At 37.0% G+C, this 22,914-nt stretch overlaps 1 protein-coding gene across 1 annotated transcript in view; it reads left to right on the top strand.

Annotated features, from left to right (window-relative positions):
* The first annotated feature begins 9,915 nt into the window (after window positions 1-9,915).
* The window catches only part of LOC145662210 (uncharacterized), a 38,201-nt gene continuing 25,202 nt past the window's right edge, over window positions 9,916-22,914 (top strand). The window contains exon 1 of the mRNA XM_081727544.1: window positions 9,916-10,049. Within this exon, the coding sequence (XP_081583670.1) occupies window positions 10,011-10,049 (39 nt within the window). The 5' untranslated portion in view covers window positions 9,916-10,010. The remainder of the gene's footprint in view (window positions 10,050-22,914) is intronic.

Genomic DNA, 22,914 nt, shown 5'->3' with positions numbered 1-22,914 from the left:
AGCATCATGGGAACGTGAGGTAGTAGTTTCTTTCCTCTCCGCTTGGAAGCAGCACATTACAGGTGAGATAATGATGTATTCCATATTATCCGACTATTCCATAATACCTGAACTTCCTCTATTTTTGCCAACGATTGCAAGCTAATTTTTTTAATGTTGTGTAGTCGGCACGAAACTACACAAATTAACACTGTTGATATTTTTCGTGGCTAGGCATGCAAAACCTTCCAATTTGAACAAAAAAAAAAAAAAAAATCGCCTGGAATTGTGAATTCTTCATCATCCATTTTCACGCAAGCCTCTTCAATAACACACTATCTGCAAACTGACTGAACATCCTAGCATATTTTCTGATCATATGTGTAGTTTCTCACAGCACACAGGTAACCGTAACCCATCCATTGGATGCATGGTGGTTTTCCACCATACATAAAATAACGGACACTTCAATCGCACGGACCGAACACTAGTTATTGATACGAGGGCAATTCAAAAAAAAAAAAAAAAAAATACCGTTTTATTATCAATGACATACACTTGCAGATACAGAACTTTCATTATACACATTGGAAAAGTATTACATTACATTTCTTTTCAACCTATTCACCATTCAAATTGAGACAATTTGCAAACGTTTTACAAGGTTTGAAATTACTTCTGACAAAAAAAAAAAAAAAAAAAGTCTCCAGCCTGGAAATAAAGCCAACCGCTAACAGCATTGTGAAGTGCATTGTCTTGTCAAAGGGGCGCGATGCAAGCCAGTGTTTCATGAGCCTAAAGAATTAGTGGTCGCTCGGCACCAAATCTGGGTTATAAGGAGGATGATCAAAATCATCCCAGTGGAACTGCTTCAAAAGTTGTTGAATATGTCTAGTTGTGTACTCAAAACATGCAACATCATTCACGTATGATCCTTCACTCATCACATTTGGTCCGTAAACTCTACACAGTTCACGATGAATCGGAGATTCCGAAATTTTTCTCGCACTCAGAAAACGTATTACTGCACGTACTTCTCATGTGGCGAATATTTCTACTGGAACATTCATTTTCAATTGTTATAGCGGAGACTGACGTTGCTCTTTCCGACCATATGTAGCACATGCGCCAACGGGATTTCTCTCTCTCTCTCTCTCTCTCTCTTTTTTTTTTTTTTTGAATTGCTCTCGTATATGGAACAAGTACAGGAAACTTGTGCAAATTTTATCGTGAGATAAAATTGGTATAGAATGAAACAATACAAGAGCCAAACAGCAACTCATATTGAATAAAATGCAAGAGTTATAATAGGAGAGGAGACGAAAGAAGGTAAAGTAATACACGGAGCTGTGAAAACGAGGATACTACGTTTTGTTCTCCTGTGTTCCTTCTCTGGCATTTCCTCACCATACTTTACCTATAATTTTTTCTAGCTCCCAAACTATAAACCAGAAATCGGTCAATCATAATTTTCCTTTTCTCGTGTAACTTATTGCTTACGTCCAATTACCCGAATATCTTCTTTTAAGTTTTTCTGTGCTAATACAAAACAATGTTGATTTTAATTACCGCTGTTTTACGACTTCAAATTGGAATAAAATTTTTTTTTTTAAAGTTTAACGTTCCACGATTGTCCGTTAGACTAAGGGAGACGACGATAAATCAAGTGAATTATGATGGAAGAATTGGTAGCATGTGAATGTGGAAGCTAAATGGGAGAGGAGCGGGAAGAAAACCCACAGACACGATATTGTTCGCCACAAAATTACTTGATCTGGGATCGAACCAGGAAACCTATGCAACAGAGGTAAACGTTCAACCACTGAGCTACCGTGCCCCTTTCACGGTTTCAATTATGTTATATGATTACTTCCTTTAGGATAAAGGAGACGATGAATTGATTATAAAATAACTAATGAAACGATAATGGGGAAGGAAACGGAAAAATCCCCAAAAAACCCATCAACACGATGTTTCCACTACAAACTTGTATCGAATCAAGAAGATTTAATACCAGTGGTGACTCTTGTATCACTAATTTACCGTTTCAATCCCAACTCGCGCTGTGTGGACTTTGTGGTGAACAAACACCGTGCTCGTGGGTTTTCTCGGGGTTCTTCCGTTTCCTTCCATTTTCTTCATTCCACCATTTCACTCATCTCTCATTCCAACCCAAAGAGATGTGAGAATTATAGAACTATTAGTCTCATATCTCATGCAGCTAAAATTCTGCTCCGAATACTGAACAGAAGGTTATATGAAAGAACAAATAAAGATGTTGAGGAGGAGCAGTTCCGGTTCGGAAGAGGCAAGGGCACAAGAGATGCAATTGGATTATTAAGGGCGATCGATGAAAGATTTATAGAAAAAGGGAAAGAGGTGTGTGTTATATTTATTGATCTAGAAAAGGCTTTTGACCGCGTGAATTGGGAATTGCTGTTGGGAGTTCTAACGAAGATAGAGTTGGAATGGAAAGATAGAAGACTCATAAGAAACTTATACATGAACCAACAAGTAAGTGTTAGAATAGGGGAAGAACTGACGGAAGAGAGTGCAATTGGAAGGGAAGTTCGACAAGGATGCTGCCTCTCGCCAATACTATTTAATGTCTATTTAGAAGAAATAGTGAAAAAGAGCCTACATGATGATGATGGCATTTCGGTAGGAGGTAGAATGATTAGATGCATAAGATTTGCAGACGATATGGCGCTTGCTGCAGAATCTGAAAAGAAAATTAATAAAATGTTAGAAAAAATGAGAAAGGGCTTTGAAGAATATGGGATGAAAATACATGTTAGAAAGACAAAAGCCATGGTGATTGGAACGAAGGGGTCTGTGTCAAATATAAAAGTAAGAGGGGAGAAAATAGAACAAGTAATTGTTTTCGATATCTGGGTAGTATTCTTAGTAATAACATGAAGTGCGAACGTGAAAGAAAAGCAAGGATAGGAATGCGAAAGAAGCCTTTAGGAGGAAGAAAAGTCTGTTTTGTGGGACCTTGAATAAAGAGTTGAGAAAAGACTCATAAAATGCTTCGTGTGGAGTGTTATACTGTATGGGGCGGAAACGTGGACATTACGTAAAGGTGATGAAAATCGACTAGAAGCCTTCGAAATGTGGGTGTGGAGAAGAATGGAAAGAATTAGTTGGGTGGAGCGGAAAACGAATGAGAGAGTGTTAGAAATGTTGGATGAGAAAAGAACACTTCTAGATATTATTAGGAAGAGGAAGAGAAACTGGTTGGGACATTGCCTAAGAAGAGATTGTATCATGAGGGACGTCCTAGAGGGTATGGTGACGGGAAAGAGAGGGAGGGGGTGAAGGAGACTACAATTAATGGATGATATTAAAACAGAAAGATCATACGCGAAGACGAAAAGGTTAGCGGAGGACCGTGGAGCATGGAAGCTTCTCAGCTGCGGCAAGTGACCTGCCAATAAAGGCAGAATACCTATGATGATGATGATGATGATGTCTTAAGATATATATATAACACATTCTCGTGTCCCATTCATATGGCAAAAAGAATAACAGCCTTTATATTATGAATAGTTCTGAAGTTCTAATCCTTCAAACTATGTTTAGTTTTTTTTTTTTTTTTTTTTTTTTTAATAATACTCAGGTCAGATATTGTATTGGATAAAGCTGAATAATTTCATTTAAAATCTGATGACAACTTTCGAATTTTGACATACTCGCTGAGCAAAACGATACTTTATTGTAAAAATTGTTAACGTGTAACAGTCTCACCAACTATCGACTTGGTTTCATCAGATACTATCACACACAGACACAGGGGCGGATCCAGGACGGACTTCTGGGAGGGGGGCGGTGGGTTTTAATACTGCTACTTAGAGCTCCTTTTAAGAGCTCCAAACTCTGGGATGGGTTTTGTTTATATATATAAAATAAGAAAATTTCCTCTTCTTGGTGATCGCCCCCACTGAATCCGCCACTGCACAGACACAGATATCATACTATGACATTACCAGACTATGAGACACACATAGTGTCTGATGAAGCCAAGGACAAAAAGTTGGCAAAACTGTTACACTTTGCTCATCGAGTAGTGTAAATCAAACTTAAGTCTGTTAAAGGAAAAGCTTGTATATACAATTGAAAAAGAAAAACAAGTAAAAAATAATATCAAAAATGCTTAATCCAATTAACACTGCATTTTCCTTCTTGCTATTTGAAAGGAAGTCTTTAAATTCATTTAGAGGCTTCAGGCTCCCATTAAAGGAAATCTAACAATGGTACTACCAATCCAAATATCTCTTTGTAGTGTAATAACGCACATATATTTGTTCGTGAACAATTTTGTACCAATAACTATAATGTGTTAACTTCTGAATTTCTTAATGACCTTCATAACACGGTTAACAACTATGAAGAAACACGAAACAGGAAGTCTGAGCAAGTATCTTCACATCTTGACATCTCATTATCATCGTGCAATAAAACTGAAAATATAATAAAACACAAATCATTATTTAATAAAACATAAATCATTACAACTTTTTTGTGAAACTTAAATGTAAGTTTAAATCATTATTACGTTAGTACCTTACTATAAAATTAAAATATGAGTAAAACTCATTATATTAGCCTATCATAAAATGAAAGAAAATTCACACTTTTTAGGCACAGATACAAAAAAAAAAAAAACAGCTTTTTGGGATGGAGTTACATACATATACGAGGCGTACTGGATATATGTTGGCGAGTTTGAGATGAAACATATACGAGGGGGAGTCAAATGAAAACCATAATTATTTTTTTTAAATATTATTTATTGGTCACACAGGGTACAGAAGTAAATCACTTTTTAACATAGTTCCCTCCTCGTTCAATGCAAGTCCGCCAGCGCTTCGGAAGAGCCTGAATACCTGCAGAAAAAAAGTCTTTTGGGAGACGGCGCAACCACTCGTGCACCGCGTTGCGTACCTCTTCATCGGAGTGGAACTTCCTGCCGCCACTCCTTGCTCGCTCGCTTTGTTTCAGGCTGATGGTAATGCACCCATGTTTCGTCACCAGTGACGATTCGTGACAGGAAGGCATTACCGTCACGTTCAGCACGCCACAAAAGGTCTTCGCACGCATCAACACGTCGCTGTTTCAGTTCAGGCGTCAGTTGTCGGGGCACCCATCTTGCAGACATCTTATGAAACTGGAGAACATCATTCACAATATGATGTGCCGATCCATGACTCATGTGTACACATGCTGCAATTTCGGTTTCACACCTTTACTTCGCAAAAACCGAATCACAGAACGCTGCTCCTCGCTGGTGCATGTGGCTAGTGGGGCTGCCATTTTGGAACTGTTGTTGCGCCGGTGTTTGTGCATCTGCCGGCTGCTGCCACCTAGGAGACATCCGGCATACTATCGTAAACAGGCATGCCAACTTACAGCTCACTGGCGCCATATGCGGATTTTTATTTCTACTTTTATGGTTTTCAGTTGACTTACCCTCGTATATTCAAAATTTTCGTATGAGTATTTGAGCACCTTCTTCGTTTACCTGTAGGGGATTCTGCCCTTAAAAAACATCCTTTACAACATTTATTACTTGTTGTGAGTTATATATTTAGTTCAAGGCTAGCTATCTTGATTGGATTTCAAACTGGCATTTCATTAGTTGCCAGCAAGTGTAAGTTACAACTCAACATCCCAAACTTGTCACTTTGGTTGGTTAATCATCTTACCGATCCTGAAAGATATACATCTTACAGTAAGATGTGTATTTTATGGGTTGCCTTAATTCATACTAGAGAATACAGGCAAGAAAAAAAAAAGTATCATATACCAAGAAATAATTACGAAACCACTTTTGTTTTGGTATAAAATTTTGCTTAAATCTCGTTCTTCGTTCGGGAAATACTTTATTATGAATTTCATGTATTCTCTTGCCAGGGCATTTTTTAAGCTACCTTTTTGTATCCAAATGGATACCCAGGCCCAGCGCTTGGATACCGAGGCCCGGCAGTTTGGATACCCAGTACACTTCATAAATCTTTAAATTACTGGAAGAGTACTTAAACAATAAATTATTTGAATTACTGTAAATTTAAAATTAATTCCACAGGCTATGGTTTTGTGTCTATATATATATATATATATATATATATATATATATATATATATATATATATATATATATATATATATATATATATATATATATATATATATATAATCTTGTATTCTGTAGATATGTATAAAATTGGAGAGCTTCATTCTTGAAATTTCAGATATTCCTCTTTCCTTCGTTTCGTAAACTCGTTTTCTACCTACTCTACTCCAATACAGAGATAATTAATAGACCGACTAAAGAGATAGAAAGGTTGAAGCCGAACTCTTACATGTAACGGTTCAAAAACATTTGGCTTATATACCTTTTGAATAATCTCTGAGAGAAAATAACAGAAGAAAACAACTTGCTATTTGGATATTTAATTTTTACGAAATTGAATTTTTACTTATCTGTAACTTACAACACTGTTTTGATTCGTTACAATTAGGACTCATTATTTCAAATAAAATAGTGTGAATAGAATTTTTACACTTTTGAAGAACACTTTGCGTTGCGAAGATAGCCAGTTGTGTTTCTGACATGACAACCTAAGATCGAAAATGGCGAGATGTAGAGCAAGAATGAGCTGCTGATTCAGAGTGTCGACACTAGAGGAGGATCTAGAAGTAAAAACTGGGGGACAGCCAGAACCAGACTATGATACGTATATCATGAGTTTATAAACTTTCAAAAATATATAAATAATAGCTTAAATTATTTTAGCTATTACTTTCAGTGGTGAATTTACGCACGCGGGGAAGGGACTGGTTTCTCCAAAATTTTAGGATTTCTATAGAAAACGAATCAAATGTATTCATAACCTTCAAGCCTGTCATTTTGTATGTCATTATTTCAAAAGTGTACATTAAAAAAATCTCTGTGCGTTTGAAATTTGCTATGTGTGTCAAGGGCCTTTTGTACCTGGATACCCAGTAGCGATTCCTTAAAAAATGCATTGTCTCTTGCAATCTAATATAAGTTCATTCCACAAAGAGAAAACTGTTAACGGGGCTTTAGGTATGAAGTTAGTTTAACAGTGAGTGGTAAGTGAAATGAAATGAAATCGTTCACTTCAACGTTCCACGATTATGCCCTGTCATATTAAGGGAGACGGGTGATTAAGGCAAATGAATGATGATATGCTAGAATTGGTGGAATGAGAAAGTAGAAGTAAACAGGAGAATCCCGTGAAAACCTATGGACACAATGTCATCCCCCACAAACTTACTTGGGCGGGGATCAAACCAGAAACCTCACGCACCAGAGGTAACCACTCTGCCACTAAGCCACCGTGCTCCCCAACGGCAGCAAAAATTCATTATTCACAGAGCTATTTCCTTTCTTTACTGTTATATATAGAATAATAGTATAATATGCCTAAAGTTAATTCGATCCAATAAATTGGCATACGTTAATAGAATAAGAATGTATCAATGTCATACCACCGAGTCCAGTCTCATTTTATTAAATTTGGAAGAGATTGTAAAAGACATTATTAATTTGAACTGTATTAACCGAACCTCGTATAGGAAGGAATAATCTCGAAGCTTCTTTCACCAGTTTGGTATGTTATGCGTCTGTGTTAGTAAGTCTAGCTTCGATTCTACGACCATATATAATCCAGAAACAGGGACCCTGATCACATGACAGCAACATGCTTGGAGACTGTTTCTTTATGTCTAATTTTCGAAACTCTTACCCGTCACTCACGCACTGTTGTAGTTAAAAAAAAATTAATTAAACAATAATCCTCTCTATATCTAATTTTCAAAACTCATACCATCCATCCACGCAAAACTGTACCAAAAAACCCATGGTTAGCTAAAAAAAAAAAAAAAAAAAAAATCTCCAATGCTTCTTCTGCTCGTAACGACGCACAATCCGCGTCGATCAGCGTTCGGTAGGCCGCCCTTAATTACAAGTCGGGCGTGCCATTCTAAGTTAAAACGCGCCGTTGCTTTATATGCGCTCCCCTGAACGAGTTGAGTATCAAAAACTAAACTATTGATTAAAAAAATCAAGTAATCAAATTTCAAGTATAAAAGGGAACTCAGTGTTCATGAGAGTGAACTTTTCATTTGTTGATAATGTTGTGATTACTGAAGTATTACACGTCGTGTTGTGCATACTATCTCTCGTAGACCAGGATACTAACTTAAACTCGTATGTGTTAAGAAACTGTGCGCCAGTTGATCCCATCACGACTGAAATGCTGGGATAATTATTGTGCAGCTGTGAGTGTATTAATGCGGACCAGTTCAAATTTCTATTTATAAAGCCTAAACCTATACATTCAATTAAAACTCAACACCAGAACCACAACGTTTCTAAAAAAGTTAACCGGTCAAAAATTATTATAAATAAATAAAAATTTATTAATCACGTTGCCACCTCGATGACATAAAAGCCACTGTAAATATATAAAATAAACGTTTATTTGTCTGCTTGTAATCTTTTAATGTTATTTTCAGTGTAGTATAAATTATACTAAACTTCATTATATTCTTTACACACTTCACTTAGGCCTTGTAATTTAATCATCAAGTTTATCTTAATTTATCGTTTTTTATGCCTAGTTCAGTCATTTGCACACATTTTTATTTTACGGTACTTATATTTTTGTCTGCCGTCCTCCCAGCTTCGGATATAACAAAAATGTAAATATTTAAAAAAAAATCGTTCTTCGCCGTGGCAAAGCTGAAATAAATACCAAAAAAGCAAGGTATAAACTCTGTAGTTAAAAAAAAAAAAAAAAAAAAAACTAACGTAAATGTTATGGTTATATTAACAAAATTCTAACCACAACGAAAACAACGGTTTTAGTCAGGAGCGAATCTAGCCCGAGGCGGGGGGCCTAGGGCCCCAGTTTTTTACTGAGAAAAATAATCTAAGCTATTATTTATATATTTTTGAAAGCATGTAGTAAACTGATGATATATTTATTATAATTTGTGTTCTTGCTGTCCCTCCAACTTTTTACCTGCTCAATGCCGTGGTAACAGGGGCGGATCCAGGACCGACTTCTGGGGGACGGTAGGTTGTTATACTGCTACTTTTAACGGCTCCAAACTTCGGGATGGATTTTATATATATATATATATATAGGCCTATATATAAAAATAAGAAAGATTCCTCTTTTGGGGGGGCAATCGCCCCGATCACCCCCTGGATCCGCCCCCACGTGCTTATGTATAAAGAGCTCCTTTGTGGCTAAGTGGTTAGTGTACGCGCCTTTGGCGTGGGAGACCCGGGTTCGATTCTCGGCGGGAGCTCATGTGGTTCGGATTCCACGTTAATCAGTAGGTCCACGTCTCATATAGCCTCGCTGCTGAAAGGGACGCTAAACTAAAATCAACTCAGCTTATGTATAAAGCATATGTATAAAGCATATTCTCAATCAGGAAAGGTTTGGAACTACTGTTCTAGTATAAAGCACTTGCTATGTTGTGTGATGCTATTTCAATATTTATTTTATTTTCCACACATTTCCACTTGAAAGGATCATAATTTTATTTGTGATAACTCTTTAACACGTTATTCATTAATGCAAGTCAAAGAAATTAAATTTCTTCCTTGTCCCAGAAATTATCAATTTTTCTTGCTCTACGCAGCAGGTCTTTCCTCCGTACGTTAGATGACAGAAGCGAACACTTCACCGGAAGCTTTTGTAGTTTCTTCTTAAACGGGGAAAAAAATCGAAAGTAAGAAAACTAAAGGTACAAAGAAATTAACTGTTTTACATGGTACATCCGTTTTCAGTTATCAGTTACTTTCTCAGTAAACTTTTGATAACGCCAGTGAAATGAAATTAGAGAAACCCAACAGGGTTCATTTCCTTCTAGTTTCCATTTTAGAAACATCACAATCAGATGTTGCCTGAGCCATTCTCCAGAAATTCAGTTGCTGAGTAACATATATGTGAAGAATACGTTTGAGAAGAAGGGTTGCCAGAAATATGATCTCTCAAAGGAGCTACGCTACTAATATTTTCTTAGTAAGTATATTATTTTATATTTTCCTTACTAGAGTATTGAAACAAATGTACTATTCAATTACGGCATTTGAGTATTCGTACGTGGGAGCACGGTGGTTCAGTGGGAGTGCGCTTACCTCTGGTGTATGGGTCCTTGGTTTGATCCCCGGACTAGTAATTTTGTGGTGGATAACATCGTATTTGTGGGTTTTCTCGGGTACTGCGGTTTCCTTCCACTTTCTCATTCAGCAATTCTTCCATCATCATTCACTTGCTTTAATCATCATCTTCCTTAGGCTAAGGCAGGGGCGGATCCAGGACTGACTTCTGGGGGGGGGAGCGGTGAGTTGTCATACTGTTACTTTTAAGGGCTCCAAACTTTGGGATGGGTTTTATTTATATATATAAAATAAGAAAGTTTCCTCTTCTGGGGGGGGATCGCCCCAATCGCCCTCCTGGATCCGCCCCTGGGCAAAGGGGAATAAACGTTGTACGTTAAATGAATGATACAATTTTGTTTGATTTGTCGGTACGTCTGCCTGTTTTGGGGTAACTTTCGTAAAATTTATCTCAGTTTTAAGTAAAGCTTGGCTTGTGTTTTGGTTGAGACTTAGTAAATAAGCATATTTTTGGGGTTGAAATCAGTCAAAGAGCACTTTCTTTTTTATTTTATTACAAGGCGTCTTACTTCTTAGTTTTCATTGCAGGGCCGGATTAAGGGAGGGGCTATAGCCCCCGGTCTCCAAATGGACAAGGGGCGTCCACTCTGATCAAAATCTCAACTGGCTATCTAAAAAAGATTCATAAAGATACAATCGTCATCATAAAATTAAATATGACCAAAAATATGAAACATATCCCTTAACTTTCCTACTGTACTTTTACAGAAATGTATTAGGTGACGTCAGCAGAGACCACATATATTTTCTAGCCCCGGGCCTCCAGATGAGATAAGCCAGCCCTGTTTCATTCAATATCGATTTAAACCAATTATTTGAGCCCAACTTCCTTAACTTCAATATTACATGATTTCAATAAATGCACTTGCATTTTTTATTCCTTAAGACAGGAATGCAAATAAGAAACACAATTTTACTAGCCCAAGAAAAAAAACTACTAGTCCACATCCCAATCTTGATTTTTATAATCTTTACTGTTTAAAAACTCGCTCGCACCGATGAACTACTCGCCCCGGGCGAGTGGTTATTTGCATCCCTGCTCTATTTTCAGGTTTGGGGCAGTTTATTTATTTATTTATTTTCAAAAAGGTATAAAAATGTAGATGCTTAAACATGTAGACGTCACAACGACTAGTCTTCTCCAACCAACTGCATTTCTATGAAACTGAGTTAGAAACCAACAGACAATTGACAGTTAATTCTAAATAATTAATTTTATATCAAAACTCTAACTTTGACTCCGGGTATCCGGGTTCGATTCTAAGTGGGAACTCATGTGATTCGGTCTTCTAAAATGAACATGAAATTAAACCTTCCACTTTTACGTCCTATAGTTACGCCGGCTAGACTAAAGGAGACGGTGATGATGAGAAATGAATGAAATAGTGAAATGAAGAAACTGGGAGGAAACGGGAGAACCCCGAGAAAAGCCACGAATATGATGTTTGTCCACCACAAATCCCACTTGGGGCGAGTTGAGATCGAACCAGGAACCACACGCACCAGAGGTAAACGTTCTACCACTGAGTCCCGTGCCCCCGTCCTCGTTTTATGTAGCCTCGCTGTTGAAATAGACGATGAACTCTAATCTAATAAGCTATATCGAAAAATATGTGAAAATATTGAATTCTCGTCATTTTTACAAACTTTCAGAACTCTTAATATGGATGCAAATTAAGTTTAAAGATTTAACTGGGAATTTAAGTTTAAAGATTTTAGCCTAACGAACAAACAGAAAATAACCTAATAAAGCATTGCAATAATAAGGGAGTGCAGGACGTAATCAGAAAATGTTGAGTGTCAGGATAATGTGAAAACAAAACAATTTTCGGTACAATTTTGGTAAATATTACCTGATTTTGACCTAATGTAATGTAGTATATGTTTTCCCTTGTGCTTTACCGATCATTCCTTGAAGTTGACAAATATTTAAAGATAAAAAGGATAAAAGCAGGTACATTCATTCGCAACTTGAAAGATTCCTCATATCAGGGGCGGATCCAGGACGGACTTCTGGGGGGCGGTGTGTTGTAATACTGCTACGTAGAGCTACTTTTAAGAGCTCCAAACTTTATGATGGGTTTTATTTATATATGAAATAAGAAAGTTTCGTCTTCTGGGGGGACGATAGCCCCGATCGCCCCGCCCTGGATCCGCCCCTGCCTCATATTTATCTTTATATATCTATAAATAGATGCATGTGTTTATATGTGTATGTATATGTTCCAATATAGCTCTGGAATACCTGGAGGAATTTTAACCAATCTTGGTGCACATATCATTTACAATATGGGAAAGAGTACCGTCGGAGTAAGACTCTGTAGCACACCCAAGGGAAGGAGAGGGGAGACTCAAAAACGATCGAAAATGACCGATATTAGTATCGAATCCATAGTTTTTGGGATTCATGAGATAAATGATGACAGTTACAATGCCCTTCAAGTGCAACTTCGGTCCCCCAATTAGGATAAGACTTCTATCAGACATAGGAAGGTAGAAGGAGTGAAATAAAAATTACCAGAAACGCCTGACATGAGTGTGGAATCTGTAGGTTTTGGGATTACTGATACAAACGGTATCTGTTTCCGTTTGAATCCAAATTCAGCTCCATTAGTACTTTTGTGAGAGAATATGACATGGGAAAATAATCCGTTTGAATCCAAATTCAGCTCCATTAGTACTTTTGAGGGACACAGTGATATGGGGGGAAAATCCGTTTGAATCCAAATTCAGCTCCATTAGTACTTTTGAGGGAGACAGTGTCATGGGAAAATAACTGAAAAAGACAGATATTAATGTCAAAGTCAGAATTTTCGAGGACGCTCAGATAAATAGTGACACTTTCAATGCCGTTTAAGTCCGATTTAAACCCTCATTGGCACCAGGCAGGTGAAGTAGTGACATATATAAAGATATAAAAAAGACCAATATTAGTGTCGAATCATTACTTTTCAGCGTAGCTAATTTATATGGTGGCAGTCAGCCTCCAGTGGGGCAAGACCACTAAGCACTGCTAGGGGGAGTGGAAGAGCAGACATAAAAATGATAAGAAAAGATAGATATTATAGTGTCGAATGAATAATTTTCGGGGTCACTTACGTAAAGAATGTCACTCCAGATGCCGTTTAAATTCAAGTTCAGCCCCCATTATCATCCTGGAGAGGCAGTGAAATTGTGGTATGTAAAAATAATTGAAAATGGCCGATATTAGTGTTGAATCAATAGTGAAATGCAGAGTTGGCGTGGGTCAATGAAAACTTGACCCACGACCCACTGACCCACCACCCACCATGACCCACTCTGACCCACGACCTACCATGACCCACCACCCACCGTGACCAACTCTGACCCACCACCCACCACGACCCACTCTGACCCACCATGGTCCCACCACCCACGGTGACCCACTCTGACCCACCACCCACCGTGACCCACTCTGACCCACCATGAACCACTCTCATCCACTGTGACCTATTCTGACTCACCAAAATCCATCGTCATCAACTCTCAACACGATACACGGCCTCTTCTGTACTGACTAAAGAGTTTATACTTGTAATAAAACAAGACTGTGAAATTGTCACTAATCGGAGTTTGAATTTCAAGTCAATCGCTCAAGCACCTCTCTGTTACAATAACTGTGGATCTGACCTTTACAATATCAAATGGTAAAGTGTTTGTCAGTGAGGAAATTGAAACACTTCGAGGTGGGGGGAAACTAGTGTGTGCCTAAAATATACTTGTACTAAGAGAGTATTTTTGCAAGTGTTAATTTCTAAACGCATTCCAAAAGAAACTTCTATTCGCAGGAAAATACCCCTGTACAATATAGAAAAGGTTATGGTTTCTCAGTTCACAGTATTTTTCTCACAAAAGACTTGAAAAATCAGTTTTTCATAGTGTATAAAGGTGCTCGGGTACCCTATGTGAGAGCATCTCTATAAAGTATGCTCATAATTGTAATTTGTGTAATCACCGAACACCACGTTAAATTTAAGTTACAAATGTGCATAATTGCAATTATTATGAATATTTATTCAAAGCAGTTTACCTAAAGCATAGAAGAGACTTATTAAAAAATAAGTACAAAGTTGAATAACACAAATAAGCCATTACTAATACAAGTATACATTTTCTATAACTCGTAATTTTCCACCTAAAAACAAACCTGAAATCGGGTTTATTTCCTGTTGGTAACTTTTTCGTGGTAAATAATCCGCAGCGGAATGATGTCCATCCTTCAGCCAAGAAATAACTAGTTCGTGTACTTTGAGCTTGTCTAGCGGTGGGCCATTAACATTGATGAACAACAAGTTAGACAATGTTTGAGCACTTAGTCTATTTATAATATCAGTCATCTGTAAATTCATAAGGGAATATCCCCGTTCGCACTCTATCGTGGAAATTGATAATACTTCTACCCGATTTCTGCAACTCCTCATCGACAATCTGCTTGTTAGACTTAAGTCTGATAACGATTTTTCTTAGTCAGTTTTGAAATACTCAGCAAGAAGTACGTATAATCTCTCTATCACCATACAACATCTTTTCCATATCGACCATGCCAGTTGGCAATGTCGACTCATGGAGAACAGAAACCTCATCTACCACGCCTTCGATAGGGAATCTTGTGAATAAATTATCAATTAAAGCCTGATAAACTGATGATTTCGTATTTGTTTATAAATTTAATTTTTACACATGAAGGTTTGATGCTATTACCAAGTTCCCTACCCCGTCTAGAAAGTGAAAGGGAACGGGGTTCCTGGAAAGTGTTCAGAAGAGAATGGGAATTTCCCTCCTTCTTCAACTTCAATTACCACACTGCTGTTTGCCATGTGCCAAATTACGATGAATTTAAATTAAATTATCATAGTATAATTATTACCTTGTTGAATTATCAATACTTTTCAGTGGAAAAAAGGATGAAATTTGAAAGTTCCAAATCAAGGTAAGTAGACCAACGTAAAGGAAAAAAAAAGTGTAAAATTTTTCATATATTTATGCGTACAATCCAAACTTAAAATTTCCGTGTAATTAAGCTTACAGTACAAATTTTATGCCTATATTAGTCAAAAGTTTTTGGGTTGATTGCCCTGTGCTGTAAGCGCTCCATATAATAAACATAAGTTTTAGCAATTATTATAGTAGAAAGCAATGGATATATGAAGCTAAGCACTGTATTTTTTTGTTTCTGATTTTTTCTTAAATAATCGGTCGTTTTCGATCATTTTTACAAACCAACTCACTACCAATTTTCCATATATAGAAAGTGCCCCTCCCCCTCAATAAAGGGGAATTTAAAAAATGCTAGGACACATTCTGTTTATTTTCAATAAAGAGTTAATACACTGAATTTCAGCTCCGTAAGTTTAACAGCTTGCGAGATACTTATTTTTTCCCGCAAAAATTCGGCTTCTCTCTATCTCCTTAGGATATTATGCATTATTATAAAAGCAATATAACATCCCAGTTTGGATTAAGGCCTAACTATATACCAAAAGTAATTTCATTTTGACTTTGCAATTTGACTGTGATGATCAGGTACACATAGTTACATTCAATTTTTTATATAATAATTTATATATTACAGTGATCAAAAAATGTATTTTTTTCAGTAGTTAGCTCCTCTAAAAACTCAAGGTTTCGAAAGCCAAGTAGTAGTATAAGTCCTATTGCTATTATTATAATTAAAAATATCAATATCCAAAAGTCCTGAAGTTCTTTTTTCACTTGGTTAGATATACTCACCTCAGGTAAGTAGACAGAAACAAGTGGAAAAGGAAGGGAAATGAAAGTCTTGAAAGTAAAACGAAGACAAATTTACCAGTCTTCAGAAGATACTGTCTACAACGCAGTGAGCAGAGAGGGTCGGTAGATCATACTGAGTCGGTGGGTCGCAGTGGGTCATGGTGGGTGGTGGATCGCAGTGGGTCACGGTGGGTGGTGGGTCACATGCTGTTGACCCACGACCCACTGACCCACCGACCCACTGACCCACTCCATCTCTGCTGAAATGAATAGTGACGCTCCCACTGCCATTCAAATCCAAGTTCATTTGCATTAGCAGAGGGTGGGGGGGGGGGTGAAAAATAAAATATGAGAAATGATTAGGTTTGTGTTGAATTCATAGTTTTTCGGGTCGGAAAAAGATCTGACCCGTTTGAAATGACTTTTGGAAGATGGTATTTACTTCAAGCTGTTTTTTTGTTTTTAATCGCATCAATTTACTTAAAGATATATTCTGTGGGAGTAGAAGCGTTTTTATATTTATGCCAAAAGTCGAGCAACTTCCGTATTGAAATTAATGTTCTAGGGAGGAAGGAGATTCAAAGGACGAAGAGGAAGGAAAAGGAAAGATGAGCATTTCAGCTAGTAATGTGATAAAAGTAGTTTCCAACAACTTTCATAGAAATTTAATTCCATTTGATGCAGTATGGAATATATATTTTCTGTTAATTTTACCAATTGTCTTCACTTTTGTGGTTGAAAATCGGTGAAGTGCGAGAGGGTGACTTTACCCCTCGAACTGTAAAAAGGAATCCACGATAAATTTTGTATAATAATAGATGGGTAACCACGGTAAAAACTAAGCTTAAAACAACATACATGATGTTGCCCACCAACTGATCGTTGAAACTAAGACTTACTGCAATAAAGCCCCAGCCACTTAGTCACAGTGTACGCTTCCCAAAAGTTCTGAAATACCAACCGAAGCCAATATACATATACGCAAAAGATACGGAAAAGGATTAGATTTCATAATGTCGATATAAAGAAGAACATTGAAATTGACAGAATCGGAAAGAGAACCAACGACGTAAAATGTAATAGGATAATAATAATAATAATAATAATAATAATAATAATAATAATAATAATAATAATAATAATAATAATAATAATAATAATAAGAAGAAGAAGAAGAAGAAGAAGAAGAAGAAGAAGAAGAAAGAAGAAGAAGAATACAGTAGCAGTAGTATATTATTAGTAGTATTTTTCTTCAACACACAACAGTTTATTGTATATATCAGCGTAGAATTTAAATGAAATGAAATTTGTAAGGTTTACGTCCCACGCTTATGCTGGCTAGGTTAAAGAAGACGGTGACGAAATGAAATCTTTACGTCTTACGTCCCATGGTTATGCCGGCTAGATTAAAGGAGACGGTGATGATGATAAATGAATGAAATGGTGGAATGAAGAAAGTGGGAAGAAACGGGAGATTGTCGAGGAAACCCAAGCACAGTGTTTCTCCGCCATAAAGTTCACTCGGCGCAAGCTGGGATCGAACCAGGGACCCCATGCACCAGAGGTGAACGCTCTAGCACTGAGTCACCGCGGAACCTAGATATTAAATAATGTTAGCGAGAGACAGCACCTCAGTCGAACTACCCTTCCAATTGCATTCCCCTCTGTCATTTCACACACACACGTTTTCCCGCATACTACTATAACTACTATTACTACTACAACTACTATTACTACTACTATTACTACTACTACTACTACACTGAGAAAAAATTGTAGGTGGCGTACTTAAAAACGTAGGCTACAGGCGTAATTCCTGTAGTTTTTGGACAACGTACAGCATACCTATAACTGAAAACGCATGTTTTATAATACTTTCCGTATAACTGTTCCATCTATACGTACTTTCAATATGAAACAATACAGGCGGTCAGGATCTCTCATACAAATGTGCGTATATAACATATAGCTGACAAAGGTAACATAAGTATATGCATGTGATATACGAAAAACTGTTAGATGTCAGACATCCTGCAACATATACTATGTTCCATATTGATTTCTGTAGTAAGCAAGAGGATTCCGTATATTTGTGCAATATACCACTGTCTGGAAAACGGATTTTTCTCAGTGTACTACTACTACTACTACTAATACTACTACTAATACTACTACTACTAATACTACTACTACTACTACTACTACTACTAATAATAATAATAATAATAATAATAATAATACAATTGCAATAGCAATAGTAATACAAATAATATTATTAGTAATATTTTTCTTCTACACACAACAGTTTCTTGTATATTTCAGCCTAGAATTTGTCTCATACATTTCTCTCTGCTTTTTCCCTCTCTTAAGTTCCTGAAGAAAGCTTTCTCTTCCAATAATTTAATTTGAAGTAACCTTATGTACTTTTCTGTGAATCAAGAAACATAAATATTATTACTTTAATAAAATTACAAAAAAGGTGATACACACTAGTGTTATATATACGGTTATACCGTAATTTAAATAGTTTTCTCTGGAATTAACCATGTTATAAAGAAGATAAAAAGTTTTCCTATTCATTAACGCCTTTCCTAGGAATTTCATTCCTTCATACTTAAGACAAAGGAAAAGGGTTAAAGGAAGAGAAAAAAAATGAACTTTCACCTGCGGCGAGTATTAAGCCCGTAATACCACGGTTTCTTACGCTAAGTAATTACACACTCCATTACGATAAATTTTCTCACAATGATCCTACCTCCACACTTCCTACAGTTTTAGTCACTTCGTTCCAGTCGTGGTCTTCGCAGTGTTGCCAACTCCTAAACTCAAGGATCAACTACGTTCTTGATTTGCAGTTTGGGGTGTTTTCTTCCTTTGTAGCATCAAAGTATAAGGCAAGTGCTAAAGCATCTCTCTCTCTCTTAGTGATTTTTTGGAGAGAAGATCCCTCCGCTATCCTATCCTAATTACATATAAAATTACATTAACTGACATAAAATAAAAGAGTACTTCTGGTTGACGTGAAAAGTTGAAATTTGGAATGATTACAGCTTTTCCGGACTAACCTACACGAAAAATTGCCAAAAGTGAATATCTGTAGTTTTCAGAGAGTCTAAAGGGGATGAAGAAATTCCCTATGTTATTTAAATGAACCTTTTTTGGACCTAAAATCTCATATTACAGGTACTTGGAATTGGTTGAGTTGATTTTGAGTTTAACGTCCCTTTTCAGCAGCGAGAGTATATGAGACGTGGACCTACTGATTAACGTGGAATTCGAAACACATGAGCTTCCGCCGGGGATAGAACCCGGGTCTCCCACGCCAGTACTTGAAATTGGAATAACAACTTGAAATTCGGTATACTTTTACGTTGTCGTTAGTGTTACCTAAGTAAATCACCAAAAATTAAAATTTCCAACTTTAGAGTGGTTTTATGGGCAATTGAAAAATCTTCCATAAGTTATGTATATGGGACATCTTGTACACCCCAAAATGTTTAGGCACTTCCAGTAGGATTAGAATGATGAAATTTGGCATGATTGTAGCCTTTCAGAAGTAATCCACAGGAAAATTGCCAAAAGTAAATATTTTTAGTTTTTTTAAGAGGTCTAAAGGGGGGATGAAGAAACTCCCATGTTATTTAAATGGGTGTTTTCTTGGAATACAAAATAATATCTTTTAGAGAGTTGAAATAGGAAAAGAAATTTGAAATTTCGTAGAATTTTGGAATAAGAGAGACGAGATAGTAGGCCAAGCAAACGCGGGGATCTGGAGGCGAAGCCACCTGCTAGCGGAAGGCTAGTTCTGTTGTAAAACACAGATTTTAATATGTAGTATTTGGAAATCAAATACGAATTGAAAAGGTGGATCACTAGGTGTTCTCGGTGCTATGCTAATCGCCGCTTGAATAGTGCGGCATTGCCAGGTAGTGTCGAGTGTTTATTGATGCCAGATAATAAAGGAAGTAACCATGGAATTCTGCTTGGATACTTACTGGAGAAATTAGTTTTCGACCCTTACAGCAATTCACAGCTAAGTTCCTCTTCTCGAACTGCAACGCTAGAATCCAGGAATTAACGTAAAAATTTGGCAACAACGCATTATGGCGTTCTGCGCAAGTTTCTTCTCAAAATCTATTTCCTTAAATGTAAATTAATATTTAAATAAAATGTGAAACATAACACGAAAAACGATCAAACAATATATCTATTTCGTAATAAGATCGTTACTTTAAAGTACTTTACACATTCAACCAAACATTTCATAAAATTGAGCACTTCTAGTAAGACCTAACAGAAAGTGCCATCTAGTGTGCTCATTGTAAAACGAATCAAATATTTTCTTTTATTTGTTACTTTTTTCGATATCAGAAGACACAACCAAATGATTCAGTGTCTTGTGTTGTGGCTGAAACATAACTTTATCTTATAATACAATATTTATAATATGTAACGTTTCATTGTGGAGTAGTTAAGGGAATGAGCTAAAATATGCACTGACTTCCGGGTGGTGATCCACCTTAAACTAATAAAAGGCGTGTCCTCCCTTTCTACTCAAAAATTGTTTCGCAGCGACTGTATTGTGTTTCATTGCAAGAATCTTGTAATACAGTCAGCAACAAAAGTTCTTTCAGTTTGATAAAATTTATTTTGGGAATAACAGCGGAACGTACATCATTTAACCGAGTTTCAAGGCTGGAATGTACCGAAAATTATATTCTTTTTAATTTACTGAAAACTGTTCCTACTCAACTTGTCCTTCCATTCAGAAGTTATTTGAGAAATGTAGTAAGCACATTTGATTCCATCACAATTAATCCATGTTCCAACGGGGCATAAATCACGAAAGAAAAAAATGAGAAAGATACGCTATGGGATTGTATTCCTAGTGCTCCAAAAGCTTGGGAGTCAAAATGGCACAAACTTTTCGTTTGTAACAGTTCTGTGTGTTTCCTGACTTCGCATTGCTCACCTTCATTTATTAAGTATATTTTATGTAGTTACTGAGAATAAGAACTTAAATTTATTTATTTAGTGTTGTGCATGGTGTTTCCTGGTTCGATTCCCTGCTAAGTTAGTTTGAGGTGGACAATATCGTGTTCATGAGTTTCCTCCCACTTTCTCATTTCACCATAATTCTTCCATTATCATTGACTTGCCTTAATCATCCGTCTCCCTTAGCCTAAAGGACCTAATCGTAGGACGTTAAACTAAAAGATTTCATTTCTTCAACACTTTTTCTCTCAGTTTAGTCTCATTACTTTCAACACAGATTCTGCAGGCCCGTACCCAGGGGGGTCTAGGGGGGCCTGGCCCCCCTAAACTTTTCACGGTAGGCTTGCAAATGAACTATAATATGGTGATGAACTATAATATTGTTGGATCGGGCCCCCCTAACTTCAGCCGCCCCTCCTAAATTTTTGGGCTGGCTACCGGCCTGAGACTCTGTATAAGTGCACATCCAATAAATCATACCAATTAGCCAACATAGATATGTACTTTAATTTCATTATGCTTCCCAGCAATATTCGCTATAAATATAATTATATATTCAATTTCGACAATAGGAGCCACAGTGGCTCAGTGGTAGAGCTTTCACCTCTGGTGCGTGGGATCCTTGGCTCGATCTCAGCTCGAGCCAAGTGGCCTTTATGGTGGGTAAACACCGTATGCGTGGGTTTCGTCGGGGTTCTTCCGTTTTCTCCCACTTTCTTCATTCTACCATTTTATTCATTTCTCATGAACACCGTCTCCTTTACCCACACGGTGGAACATAAAACTTAATGATTTCATTATTCAATCTTGACAGTATACAACTACAAACTAGGATGTGTCTAAAAGCCAAACAAAAACTGAATATAACATTTCATATAATATTCCTGTTTCATCTTTTACTTCCTACTCAAAACCTTTGCCATAAGCAGGTAGTATTGAGATACTATTATCTCGCAACAACAATTATTGGTTCAGACGCATTGAATATGCGCTTTACTTTGTTGCAAATTAGTGGGATTTTTTTTTCACAGAGTATTAGCGAAGTTTCGCAGTTCGTTTGCGACGTGCTCTTAAAACAAAATAAGTGACAGGAATCTCGAGCAGCGTCAAGTGTTCGTAAGTTTCTGCTTCATAATTCATTCCAAAACATAACTAACTCTATGGCCTATGGAACCCGGAGGTTCAATGCCGCGTTCACAAAAGCTCTCCACTGACTTCTATCTTTAGCTAACTGCATCCAGTTTCTACTCTGTATTCCAATCTCTGCGAGATCCATCTTAATATTGTCCTCCCATCTGCGCCTAGGTCTTCCTAATGGTCGTTTTCCGATTGGTCTTCCAGTCAACACTTTGAAAGCGTCTCTACTTTCTTCCATCCCAGCTACATGACCCGCCCATCTAAGCCTCCTAGACTTGACGACCCTAACAATGTTGGGTAAACCATATAAATTATGTAGTTCCTCGTTATGAAGTTTCCGCCGTTCTCCATTCCCGTTCCTTTTGGGTCCGAATATTCGTCTCAGGATCTTGTTCTCAAATACTTTCAGTCTATGTTCTTCCCTCAGAGTAAGTGACCATGTTTCGCAGCCATACAGAACAACAGGCATGATTATCGTTTTGTATATTTTAAGTTTCAAATTCCTCGACAGAATTCGCGACGACAAGAGATTTTGAACCGAATAGTAACACGAATTCCCTGCTTTTAGTCGACATTTAATTTCTCCGTGAATATGATTTTCCTCTGTTAATATTGATCCTAGATATTTGAAAGTATCCACTTTATCAAAAGTACACGTATTATTTAGTATTTTAACGCATCCATAATTTGCTGTATTCCGGTCCCGACGCACTTCCATGTATTTAGTTTTCTCTGCATTTACTTCTAAACCCATGTCCCTGCAAACGTTTAATAAGATCTCTGCACTTCTTTCTATTGTTCTCCTATCATCTCCTATTAAATTT

The sequence above is a fragment of the Thermobia domestica genome, chromosome 10 (assembly GCF_964235325.1).
Source record: "Thermobia domestica chromosome 10, izTheDome1.hap1.1, whole genome shotgun sequence".
NCBI lineage: Eukaryota > Metazoa > Arthropoda > Insecta > Zygentoma > Lepismatidae > Thermobia > Thermobia domestica.
The sequence above is the reverse complement of the archived record's forward strand: the minus strand, read 5'-3'. Positions and strand labels throughout refer to the sequence as shown.